The sequence below is a fragment of the Aquarana catesbeiana genome, linkage group LG04, assembly GCF_042186555.1.
Source record: "Aquarana catesbeiana isolate 2022-GZ linkage group LG04, ASM4218655v1, whole genome shotgun sequence".
Lineage (NCBI taxonomy): Eukaryota > Metazoa > Chordata > Amphibia > Anura > Ranidae > Aquarana > Aquarana catesbeiana.
This window is the reverse complement of record NC_133327.1, coordinates 126,598,802-126,611,360: the sequence shown is the minus strand read 5'-3', so window position 1 is coordinate 126,611,360 and position 12,559 is coordinate 126,598,802. Positions and strand designations below refer to the sequence as shown.

Sequence of the window (12,559 nt, the reverse complement as noted above, 5' to 3'; positions counted from 1 at the left end):
TGGTGGCAGGCAGCGTGGCAAGTGACATCCCCATCTGGTGGCAGGCAGCGTGGCAAGTGACATCCCCATCTGGTGGCAGGCAGCGTGGCAAGTGACATCCCCATCTGGTGGCAGGCAGCGTGGCAAGTGACATCCCCATCTGGTGGCAGGCAGCGTGGCAAGTGACATTCCCAGCTGGTGGCAGGCAGCGTGGCAAGTGACATCCCCATCTGGTGGCAGGCATAGTGGCAAGTGACATCCCCATCTGGTGGCAGGCATGGCGGCAAGTGACATCCCCATCTGGTGGCAGGCATGGCGGCAAGTGACATCCCCATCTGGTGGCAGGCATGGCGGCAAGTGACATCCCCATCTGGTGGCAGGCATGGTGGCAAGTGACATCCCCATCTGGTGGCAGGCATAGTGGCAAGTGACATCCTCATCTGGTGGCTAACATGGTGGCAAGTGACATCCCCATCTGGTGGCAGGCAGCGTGGCAAGTGACATCCTCATCTGGTGGCAGGCAGCGTGGCAAGTGACACGCGATGGTGGCAGGTGACACACTCAGGGCTTCCAATGATTCTGCATTATGGTGAGTTGAACTATTTCATTTTATATTACAATGTAATGATAGAAATAATGATTTTCAATCATCCTGACACCATAACAACCATGGTGCCGGGGATGATTGAAGCACTATCACCAGCCATTGCCTGCGAAAAATCCTTACCCTTCACGCGCCTACCCTGAAGTATTTTCAGTCTGTACAATTAAAGTCAGTTATTTTCAGTGTTCTCGTGTGTGGAGATATGTTTTTAATTGATCTATTGTAGCAGTCATCGATAAAGGACGAGAATGGTGGTGTGTGTGGGGGGGGGGGGGCGGCATTGAAGGACCCGGCCTTGGGGCGGCAAAGGGAGTAAATCCGGGCCTGGCCATACCAGGAGTGACTGGAAGTCCGTCCTGCTCCCGCAAGATGGGAAGCAAAGGGAACAGAGAATGTTCCTCCTCTCAGCAGGTTCCATTCTTCTAGGCAGATGGGCTGCTATAATACATACACATCAGACCTAGGGGGGTTTTCGTCCTGATTCAATTCACAAAAAGAATATACAGGCTTCAATTCAACCCTATATGTAGTTTGCAAGGGATGGTGGCTAGCGTCCGGTTGTAGATCTGAAGACGTTAAACTTTTTTATCCCCTTAGAGATCTTCAAAATGGAGTCCATTAATCCTTTCATTTGCACAAATTTTGAAGACAGTCAGGAGGTTTCGACCACCACGAAAGAGAATTTTTCCCAGTGGAATCTAACGGTGTTGCTGGATTTCAAATCAGTTCGACCACTTGTACAATAGAACAGTATTCAATTTGTGACACTACCTACTAGGCAGTATCTATCGCAAGATCTTCAAGCAGAAGGATGTCTGAGATTCAAGCTCGTAGAGCTTCAGAAAAAGATATTGTTTTCTTTCCAGAAGGAGTAGACTTGTGTCCAGTAAATCATATTGTATCAAGGGTAGCGACAGCCCACCATCTAACAGTCATCTGTGCATTGCCTAACTTCCCAGAGGATCACTTAGGAGGGTCACACAAATTGGACATGTACAGAACTTGAAGTCCCTATCCACAATTGCCCTTTTCAGATCATGTAATAAATCTTTCATCTTTCCAGCTGAAATTCATCAGGGAAAAGAGGCTACCTCCTGGACTTAGTAGGTTTGGACGTGCATATAGGGCTAGGGGTTGTGAACCTCCTTCAACAGTGGATACATACAGTGGGGATGGAAAGTATTCAGACCCACTTCAATTTTTCACTCTTTGTTATATTGCAGCCATTTGCTAAAATCATTTAAGTTCATTTTTTTTCCTCATTAATGTACACATAGCACCCCATATTGACAGAAAAACACAGAATTGTTGACAAATAGCACCCCATATTGACAGAAAAACACAGAATTGTTGACATTTTTGCAGATTTATTATAAAAGAAAAACTGAAATATCACATGGTCCTAAGTATTCAGACCCTTTGCTCAGTATTTAGTAGAAGCACCCTTTTGATTTAATACAGCACCCCCACAGCATGATGCTGCCACCACCATGCTTCACTGTTGGGACTGTATTGGACAGGTGATGAGCAGTGCCTGGTTTTCTCCACACATACCGTTTAGAATTAAGGCCAAAAAGTTCTATCTTGGTCTCATCAGACCAAAGAATCTTATTTCTCACCATCTTGGAGTCCTTCAGGTATTTTTTTAGCAAACTCCATGCGGGCTTTCATGTGTATTGCACTGAGGAGAGGCTTCCGTTGAGCCACTCTGCCATAAAGCCCCGACTGGTGGAGGGCTGCAGTGATGGTTGACTTTCTATAACTTTCTCCCATCTCCCGACTGCATCTCTGGAGCTCAGCCACAGTGATCTTTGGGTTCTTCTTTACCTCTCTCACCAAGGCTCTTCTCCCCCGATAGCTCAGTTTGGCCGGACGGCCAGCTCTAGGAAGGGTTCTGGTCGTCCCAAACGTCTTCCATTTAAGGATTATAGAGGCCACTGTGGTCTTAGGAACCTTAAGTGCAGCAGAAATTTTTTTGTAACCTTGGCCAGATCTGTGCCTTGCCACAATTCTGTCTCTGAGCTCTTCAGGCAGTTGCTTTGACCTCTTGATTCTCATTTGCTCTGACATGCACTGTGAGCTGTAAGGTCTTATATAGACAGGTGTGTGGCTTTCCTAATCAAGTCCAATCAGTATAATCAAACACAGCTAGACTCAAATGAAGGTGTAGAACCATCTCAAGGATGATCAGAAGAAATGGACAGCACCTGAGTTAAATATATGAGTGTCACAGCAAAGAGTCTGAATACTTAGAACCGTGTGATATTTCAGTTTTTCTTTTTTAATAAATCTCCAAAAATGTCAACAATTCTGTGTTTTTCTGTCAATATGGGGTGCTGTGTGTGCATTAATGAGGAAAAAATGAACTTAAATGATTTTAGCAATTGGCTGCAATATAACAAAGAGTGAAAAATTTAAGGGGGTCTGAATACTTTCCATCCCCACTGTACTCTTCCAGAGCGGTTTCGGTCTCATGGGCTGCCCATTTTAAGGCGTCGATGGAATCCATCTGCAGGTAAGTATCATGGTCACCTCAGGATACCTTTTCAAGCGGTATGGAGTAGATCTTGGGTCTTGCCATTAGTGGACTGCGGAGGAAGGATTGTTCCGTCTTCTGTCCCATTCTAATTAAAAATTGATTCGACAAGTAGACCCCACCCTGTCAGCAAGTTTTTATCACTAGTATGCTGCCATGGTGGTATCAGGAAAACAGAAAATTGTATTAAATACTTACCGTAATTTTCCTTTCCTGACGCCAAACCATGGCTGCAAACGGACCCACTCTTGTACGTTTCGGCATGTAGCTAATTACAAAGAATGGGGTGGGGACCAACTAGGCCTTTCATTTATGCTATTCACTGGTCCTGAGGGAGTGGAAGAGAGGCGAAGCCTATCACTAGTATGCTGCCATGGTTTGGTGTCAGGAAAGGAAAATTACGGTAAGTATTTGATACAATTTTCCGTTTTCCCGGTGCTAAACCTTTCATCCAATTTCTAAATCACTGCATTTGGAAATCTCAAAAGCCAATATAAAAGGAAAAGTAGTAGTAAAAAAATCACTTGTTGGTTTAACCAAGCTTTTTTTTTTGTACAAATCTCCTTTAAGGGGGAGTGGCAGGGAGTGTGTCCTATATCTACATACTTTTTCTAATAGGTGTCCCTCCTCCAATCGCAGAAAGTTGGGAGATATGGTAAAGTCTTACAGACTTATGGACCAACAGACTAGCAATAATTCAAGCAGTATTGGCAGTAGGATACATGCTGGTAACTGTACTTCATATGCAGTATTTTCTTGTTTTTACGGGCAGATCTTTTGTAGGCTGGAGATATATAAAAAAGAAATACGGTCTGCTGAATTAATCCACTAGCTCCACCAGTTTGCCACCAAACTCCTAATGTTCTTTTCAACCACTCTCTCCAATATACTGTAATTCCCCCGTACACACGATCAGACTTTCCGACAACGAAACCATGGAATTTTGTTTGAAGGTTGTTGGCTCCAGCTTGTCTTGCATACACACGGTCACACAAATGTTGGCCAACAAGTACGAACGTAGTGACGTGGTTTTTCAGCTCTTTAGCGCCACCCTTTGGGCTCCTTCTACTAATTTTGTGTTAGTAGAAGTTTGGTGAGTGTTGATTTGCGCTTTTCTTTTTGTGTTTTTTATTTTGCGCTATTATTATTATTGTTGATATCACTTGAAAAAAAAAGCCTTTGAAAATTAGTTTGCAATAACTCCTTCAGTATTACCATTAAAGCAGCTTCATTATTACCCCATTAAAGAAGAAGAGAATTCTGCGCTGCATTTGGAGATTTCCTACTTTGCCACGTCACAAATTTTTATTCTCCATTACGAACGCTAGTTTACAAGACTGGCCGCTTCTGCTTCTGAACGTGCGTGGACTTGTGTACACACGATCGGACTTTCCGACAACAAAGTTTTGTTGGTGGAAAATTTGAGAACCTGCTAGCCAACATTTGTTGGCGGAAAGCCCGACAGCAAATGTCCGATGGAGCATACACACGGTCGGACTTTCCAACAACAAGCTCACATCCAACATTTCCTGTCGCAAAATCTGACCATGTGTACACGGCATAAGTCATATGGTACAGGTTTGACATTGTTCAGTTTATGAGTAATTATCTTTTGAATTCTCTACATTTATTGGGACTTCAAGCACAGAAAAAGTACTCACTTGTGATGTCATAAACTACCACAGCCACAGTAGAGTCTCGGATGTAGCTTGGGATGAGGCTACGGAACCTCTCTTGACCAGCGGTGTCCCAGAGTTGCAGTCTGACCTGAGACAAGATAATGTGCAACAAGTCACAGAAAAGACTACAGATGTTGAAAGAAGTGTTGTTTAAGCTAGTTTACTACCACAAATTTTAGTGATCAGACCTCTGCATTTTCTTTAGTGCTTGAGTCCTGTGTGTGTACTCAAACAAGCCAAACGTAAAGGGAGGCCATAAAGCCCTGGATATAGAATCATAGCATGGCCAGGGATGGCACCTGGACACATATCTCATGCTAGCTTGTAGCATCAGGGTAGAAGTCTAAGCTGCCATACTCCAACTCCCTCTAAAGATGGACCACCTCACAGTGAAGATTGTGAACCCCAATAAATGCATAATACTGTACATGACTGTGATCAAGGTTGGCTGCTGGACATTAGATCAGACTAATACAAACGTGTACTGTTTAATCTCTGCAAAAAGAGTAGCCCCTTTTGAACTCTAAAGCTGGTAAAGTCCACTCTGTGATTTTTACCTACAGGTAAGCCTATAATAAGGCTTATCTGTAGGTTCATTTAATATCTCCTAAACAGGCACTGGTTAGGAGATATTCACACTGGATGCAGCTGGTGACGTCACTGGCGCATGCGCTCTGAAGGTGCCGGAACCGAGGGCTCCTGCACGCATGCGCGGGAGTGACGTCACTGGGGCTTCGGCCACTCACACAGCCAGAGTCTGTGAACTTGGAAAGGAAGACTGAGGAAGATGGAAGCCCTGTCAGCGTTGACAGTGATGCATACTAGCACATTATGCAATTGTCTTGCAGGGGAAAGTTTTTTTTTTTATACTGCAGCGGTTTACAACCACTTTAAAGTAGAACTATAGGCAAAACTTTTTTCTTTTCATTTTGGATAGCATGAGGGAGGGTCATAACCCCTGTTGGTTTATTTTTTTGCCATCTGAGACCCGTTGGGTAGAACTACCTTGACATCCTGTACCATAGCCAAAACAGGAAGTGAGAGGAAATCCCTGCACATTAGGGGAATTCCTTGGGGACTTTCCAGACCATTGGAACTAGTGTTCCCAACAATAAAAACTAACAGGTGTTCTAATCCATCTCCACTCTATCCAAAACTAAAAAAAGTTTCCCCTTTAGCTATACTTTAACTGCTTTCCAACCAGCCGCCGCAGTTATACTGTGGCAGGTTAGCTTGGCTGCGTGAGTCACCAAAGTGTACGTCGGTTCCTTTAACAGCTATAGCAGGCATGCGCCCACGGCGCGGCACGGAGCTGATGCATGCGATGTCCACCAGCTACCCACGATCGCTCAACAGAGAGCAAGACCAGGGATCTGTCAATGTAAACAAACAGATCCCCATTCTGACAGGGGAGTAGAGAGAGATTGTCTGTTCCTAGTGATCAGAAACAGTGACCTCTCTTTACTCCCTGTCAGTACACTCCCCTCACAGTTAGAAACACCTCTCTAGGGAACACATTTAACCACTGGATCGCTCCTGATGTTAATCCCTTTCCTGCCAGTGTCATTAGTACAATATCAGTGCATATTTTTAGCACTGATCACTGTAATAATGTCACTGGTTCCCAAAAAAAAGAGTAAAAAATGTCAGTTAGGTGTCCGGTCTGTCCGTTGCAATGTCACAGTCCCGCTAATAATTGCTGATCAACGGCATTACTAGTAAAAAAACAAAATTTATAATAAAAAATACCATAAATATATCCCCAATTTTGTAAATGCTATAACTTTTGCGAAAACCAATCAATATAAGTTTATTGCATTTTTTTTACCAAAAATATGTAGAAGAATACATATTGGCCTAGACTGATGAAAATATTTTTTTTGGGATATTTATAATAGCAAAAAATAAAAAATATTGGGGTTTTTCAAAATGGGCGGTCTTTTTTTGTTTAGAGCGCAAAAAATTAAAACCGCAGAGGTGATCAAATACCACCAAAAGAAAGCTCTATTTATGGGGAAAAAAGGACATCAATTTTGTTTGTGTACGTCGCAAGACCGCGCAATTTTCAGTTAAAGTGACGCAGGGGTCGTATCGCAAAATATGGCCTGGTCATTAAGGGGGTAAATCCTTCTGGGGCTGAAGTGGTTAAGGATTGCTGAGGCATATATTTTTGAAAACCTCTAAATTCTTAATCTCCAGAACACTTTATATTTAGGGTATCTGCAAAAAAAGTAATCTCCCGATATCCTTTCAGATGAAAAAAATATGTTTCCTACAATGTTTGAATTGCAGCTGCTAGGAGTCTCAGAAGGTGATCTATTACTAACCCCCTTATGCTAACTGACTCACAAGCTAAATGTGGCTAATTTACAATTAAATACTGAAAATGATATTAAACCCAAAACTAACAATGTAACATATGGCAGCTTACCAATCGATGCATGTGGTGGCTGCAATCCATTTATTTTTCTTTAGGCTTTTCCCCTGTTTTCCCCTGATGATCTGGCCAGTAATACTCCTCCAGTATTAGAGTGCCTCCACTCTGGATGAAGGAGCAACAGAGACAACTTTGGACAGCAGCATTGTCTGGGGGGGGGGGGGGAGCTGTACTAGCAGATTTAGAAACACTAAGAAATTGAAGCTGAACCCCAACTAATATTTTATAAGGAGTTACAGCAAACATTTTTTTTTTCCTTTCGGGATAAAGGTTTTACATACAGCAAATGCATAAATGCAGACTATTGACTACATCTGCAGGAAAGCTTGTTCTTTTGAAAAACAACAGACTTACTGACTGGATCTTCAGGTGAAAACAAAAGAAACCCCAAAAAAGTAAACAAATGCAGCCATCACATCTGAAAATTGGTAAGCTGCAATCTAATAAATGTTTGCTTTGGGTTTAATGCTACTTTAAGTCCCCGTGAGGTAGGGATCACTGTGTCAGTGATAGCATCTTGTTAAATATTTTTTTTAGCAAGGAATAACAGAAAAAAAAATTAAACGTGACTTGGGATTGTTGCTAATAAATTTTAAGGAAAAGACAACATGTGCAGTGAGCCATAACAACAAGGCATAAGTCAACTTTTATTTTTTCAACTCTAACCAATATGTTTAGTATGGATTCTTGCATAAATCAGTAAGACCAACAAGACGACAAATTGTTTTGGGCTTATACTATTAACTTCCAGCTTGTGGTAGCTGAGCCCTGTAGACCGTCTGTTACAATGATTTTTTCCTCCCAGTTACAGTACAGATAGGGCTGGCCTCTTGTTATTTGGCACCCTGAATTTAGCACAGCACTCAATCGTTCCAGCCAAAGCATATGGAGGTTTTACACATGCCAAGAATTCCCCTTTGTGTCAGGAAATCCTTCATTTCATTTGTTGAAACAAATTAAATGAATTTACAGACTTCATTGTCTTGGCTACATAGACAGAGCCTTACATAAAGTCTTTATGTCCGTGTAAGATTTTATTCAGCCATTTTATTTATAACGTAAAGATAATCAACATACATTAAACAGGAATAGTTTGGGAAAGTAAAAGCTTTTTTTTTTTACGTTGAACAAAGGTTTTTATTAATCAACTGGTGCATACATGTTATGTTTGCTTTTACATATAAACTTAGTAACAGATACATTGAGTGTTATACAGTCTGTAATTAAGATATCTGGTACATTTTTTCCATCATGTGAGTATATTCTACAAGTACAGCATACATTTAGTACATAGAGACTACATATTGAGGCGTGTGTTCAATTATTAATTTCAAGCTAATTTGGTTTTATTAGACACATGTATCATATTCCTGGAGCCAGCGATCCCATATCTTGTTGTATTTGTTGGGGCAGCCTCTGTTGATATATATGCATTTCTTATACAGCAGGGTATTATTCACTTCTATTTTCCATTCTACTATTTTGGGAGGCATTTGTCTCATCCATTTTTTAGCTATGATTTTTTTTTGCTGCGAACAGCGTCTCATTAAGAAATATTTTTGTATGCTTATCAATTGTATCTGGTATTATGCCAAGAAGGCATTGTTTTGGGTCTAATGCAAGGGGTGAACCCATTGTATCGTGTAGGAATGTCACGATTTGTTTCCACAAGCCTTGAATCTTGGGACATGTCCAGATCAAGTGGAAGAAAGTGCCTGTCTCTCCTCCATACATTAGGCATGTGATAGATTGGGTGCGTTTGTATCTTGCCACTCTAAGGGGTGTGAGGTATGCCCTGTGTAGAATGTAGAGTTGCGACAGTCGATCCGATAGTTTGGGGGATACGGCCTTACAAGACTCCAGTGCCTCCTCCCACTCCTCATCCCCTATTGGTCCCACCTCTCTTTCCCATCAGGGTTTCAGGTCGTATGCTATTTTAGTAGAGATGGGGGTTGAGAGCATGTTGTAAAATGCTGAAATCGGAAAATAAAAGCTTTACATTATTGCAAACTGTTGGCCATACTGGGAAAAAAAATCTGACATTTATTAATGCAGTTGTGTGTATAAAATTATATAATTAATATTTTGTCCTTGATGGTTCCAACCAAGACAGCTCCCCAACTATCCTCTTATTCCACCAATTTTAGGCCTAGTTTACACTGGCATTGAATGCAGGCGTTTGAGGGGCAATTTTAACTCTCCTCAAGCGCCTATACAGTTGATAATATGGACAGCGTACAGTGCTGTTCACATTTTTAAAACATGAAGTGTTAGCGTCGCTTTGCTTCAAAATTGACGCTTCATGTGAACTTTGAAAGGAGTTGAAACATTTCAACTCCTTCCACTAAAGTCTGGTAGGTTTATTTTAACAGCGAGAGACAGAACAACAACAAAATTGTTGTCAATAATAGAAGTCAGACGTTTCTTGTAAATGGCCACATTTGCACACATCTCTGGAGGGATTTTCTCCAACTCCTCTTTGCAGATCCTCTCCAAGTCATTAAGGTTTCGAGGCTGACGTTTGGTAACTCAAACCTTCAGCTCCCTCCACATATTTTCTATGGGATTAAGATCTGGAGACTGGCTAGGCCACTCCAGGACCTTAATGTGCTTCTTCTTGAGCCACTTCTTTGTTGTCTTGGCCGTGTGTTTTGGGTCATTGTCATGCTGGAATACCCATCCATGACCCATTTTAAATGCCCTGGCTGAGGGAAGGAGGTTCTCACCCAAGATTTGACAGTATATGGCCCCGTCCATCGTCCCTTTGATGCGGTGAAGTTGTCCTGTCCCCTTAGCAAGAAAAACACCCCAAAGCATAATTTTTCCACCTCCATGTTTGATGGTGAGGATGGTGTTCTTGTGGTCATAGGCAGAATTCCTCCTCCTTCAAACACTGGGATGATTGCTCACCAATCTCATGATCATTGAAACTCTACGAGGTAAGATCTTGTATGGAGCCCCAGACCGAGGGAGATTGACAGTTATTTTGTGTTTCTTCCATTTGCGAATAATCACACCAAATGTCAGCCTCTCATCAAGCTGCTTGGTGATGGTCTTGTAGCCCATTCCAGCCTTGTGTAGGTCTACACTCTTGTCCCTGACATCCTTGGACAGCTCTTTGGTCTTGGCCATGGTGGAGAGATTGGAATCTGATTGATTGCTTCTGTAGACAGGTGTCTTTTATACAGGTAACAAGCTGAGATTAGGAACACTCCCTTTAGGCTGGGTTCACACTATTGCGAATTGGATGCGGGTTTCCCTGCATCCAATTCGCATGTAAGGAGACTGTGACCGGTTTTCAATGGAGCCCGTTCACACAGCCCTGGGACAACTGCGGAGTGAATTGCACAGGAGTCCTGTGCATCTTCTGGTCCGAAATTGGACCTGAAATGTTGAACAGGTACGCACCAGACCCCTGCTGTGAGTCGCTCCGCATGGAGGTGTGAACCCAGCCTTAAAGGATATGCAAAGGTTTGTTTAAAAAAAACAAACAAAAAACAAACACACATGTCATACTTATCTGCTCTGTGCAGTTGGTTTTGCACAAAGTGGCCCCAATCCTCCTCTTCCTCAGCTGCGCTCCTGGCTCCTCCTCTTCTTGAGTGCCCCGTTGGAGAGCCTCTCTCCCTCAGGGCACTCGCGCAGGCATGCTCCCGTGACCTGCTGCTGTGTTCATTGACACAGACAGCAGGACTCGGCCCCGCCCCTCGTTTTCTGTGTCATTCGATTTGATTGACAGCAGCAGGAGCCAATGGCTGCGCTGCTATTAAGCTATCCAATCAGGACCTGAGACACCGGCTGGAGGTCCTGATTGGGCCCCCCCACCCCAAAGCACCTTGTCCCCGGGTTGATGAGGACAAGGGCCTCTTCTACGGGCAGGGGGCTTATCGGAATCCGGGAGCCCCCTTTAATAAGGGGGCCCCCAAATCCCGGCCCCCCACCCTATGTGAATGAGTATGGGGTACACCGTACCCCTACCCATTCACCTAGGGAAAAGTGTCAATAAAAAACACAGTACACAGGTGTTTAAAGTCATTTATTAGGCAGCTCCAGGGTCTTTTTCCGACTTCGGGGGGTCCTCTTCCGACTTCGGGGGTCTTCTTCCGACTTCGGGGGTCTTCTTTCGACTTCGGGGGTCCTCTTCCGACTTCGGGGGTCCTCTTCCGACTTCGGGGGTCTCTCCGGCATCTCCTCCCGGTGTCCTGATCTTCTGCCGGCTCCTCCGCTATCTTCTGCAGCTCAATTGCTAGCGGTGGCCCGGACTTCTGCCTTCTTCTTAGCTTCCAATGTTGACATGACGTTCTCTCCACCTGGAATGGTCTCTGAGCGCTCTGCAATGGACTTATATAGGCGGTGACCCCGCCCCCTTATGAGGTCACTGTCCCGGGGCATGCTGGGACTGTGCCGTCATAAGGGGGCATGGTCATTACCCGGTGACCAAGCCCCCTAAAACGTCACAGTCCCAGCATGCCCATGGACTGTGACGGCATAAGGGGGCGGGGTACCGCCTATATAAGTCCGTTGCGGAGAGCTCAGAGGCCATTTCAGCTGGAGAGAGCGTCGTGTCAACATCTCTGGAAGAGAAGAGGGAAGAAAGCGATCTAGAAGTCCGGGCCACTGCTGGCAAAAGAGCGGCAGAAGATAGCGGTGGAGCCGGCAGAAGATGCGGACAACGGGAGAAGACGCCGGAGAGACCCCCGAAGTCGGAAGAGGACCCCCGAAGTCGGAAGACCCCGGAGCTGCCTAATAAATGACTTTAAAAACCTGTAGTGTGTTTTTTATTGACACTTTTTTCCCTAGGTGAATGGGTAGGGGTAAGATGTACTCTATACTCATTCAGATAGGGTGGGGGGCCGGGATCTGGGGGCCCCCTTATTAAAGGGGGCTCCCGGATTCCGATAAACCCCCTGCCCGCAGACCCCGACAACCAACGGCCAGGGTTGTCTGGAAGAGGCCCTTGTCCTCATCAACATGGGGACAAGGTGCTTTGGGTTGGGGGGCCGCAGGGTGCCCCCCATGCCCCAAAGCACCCACCCCCCCATGTTGAGGGCATGCGGCCTGGTACGGTCCAGGAGGGGGGGCGCTCGCTCATCCCCACCCCCATTCCTGACCGGCCGGGCTGTGTGCTTGGATAAGGGTCTGGTATGGATTTTGGGGGGACCCCCACGCCGATTATTTGGCGTAGGGGGTTTCCCTTACAATCCATACCAGACCTAAGGGCCTGGTATGCCCCTGGGGGGGAACCCACGCCAGTATTTTTATTTAAAACTTGGCGTGGAGTTCCCCTTCATGATTCATACCAACTACTGTATGTTTTCATTTGT

At 44.4% G+C, this 12,559-nt stretch overlaps 1 protein-coding gene across 1 annotated transcript in view; it reads right to left on the bottom strand.

Annotated features, from left to right (window-relative positions):
* Window positions 1–12,559, bottom strand: part of RAB6B (RAB6B, member RAS oncogene family) — a 109,761-nt gene that overhangs the window by 33,009 nt on the left and 64,193 nt on the right. Inside the window, exon 4 of the mRNA XM_073625531.1 lies at window positions 4,781–4,886. Within this exon, the coding sequence (XP_073481632.1) occupies window positions 4,781–4,886 (106 nt within the window). The remainder of the gene's footprint in view (window positions 1–4,780; window positions 4,887–12,559) is intronic.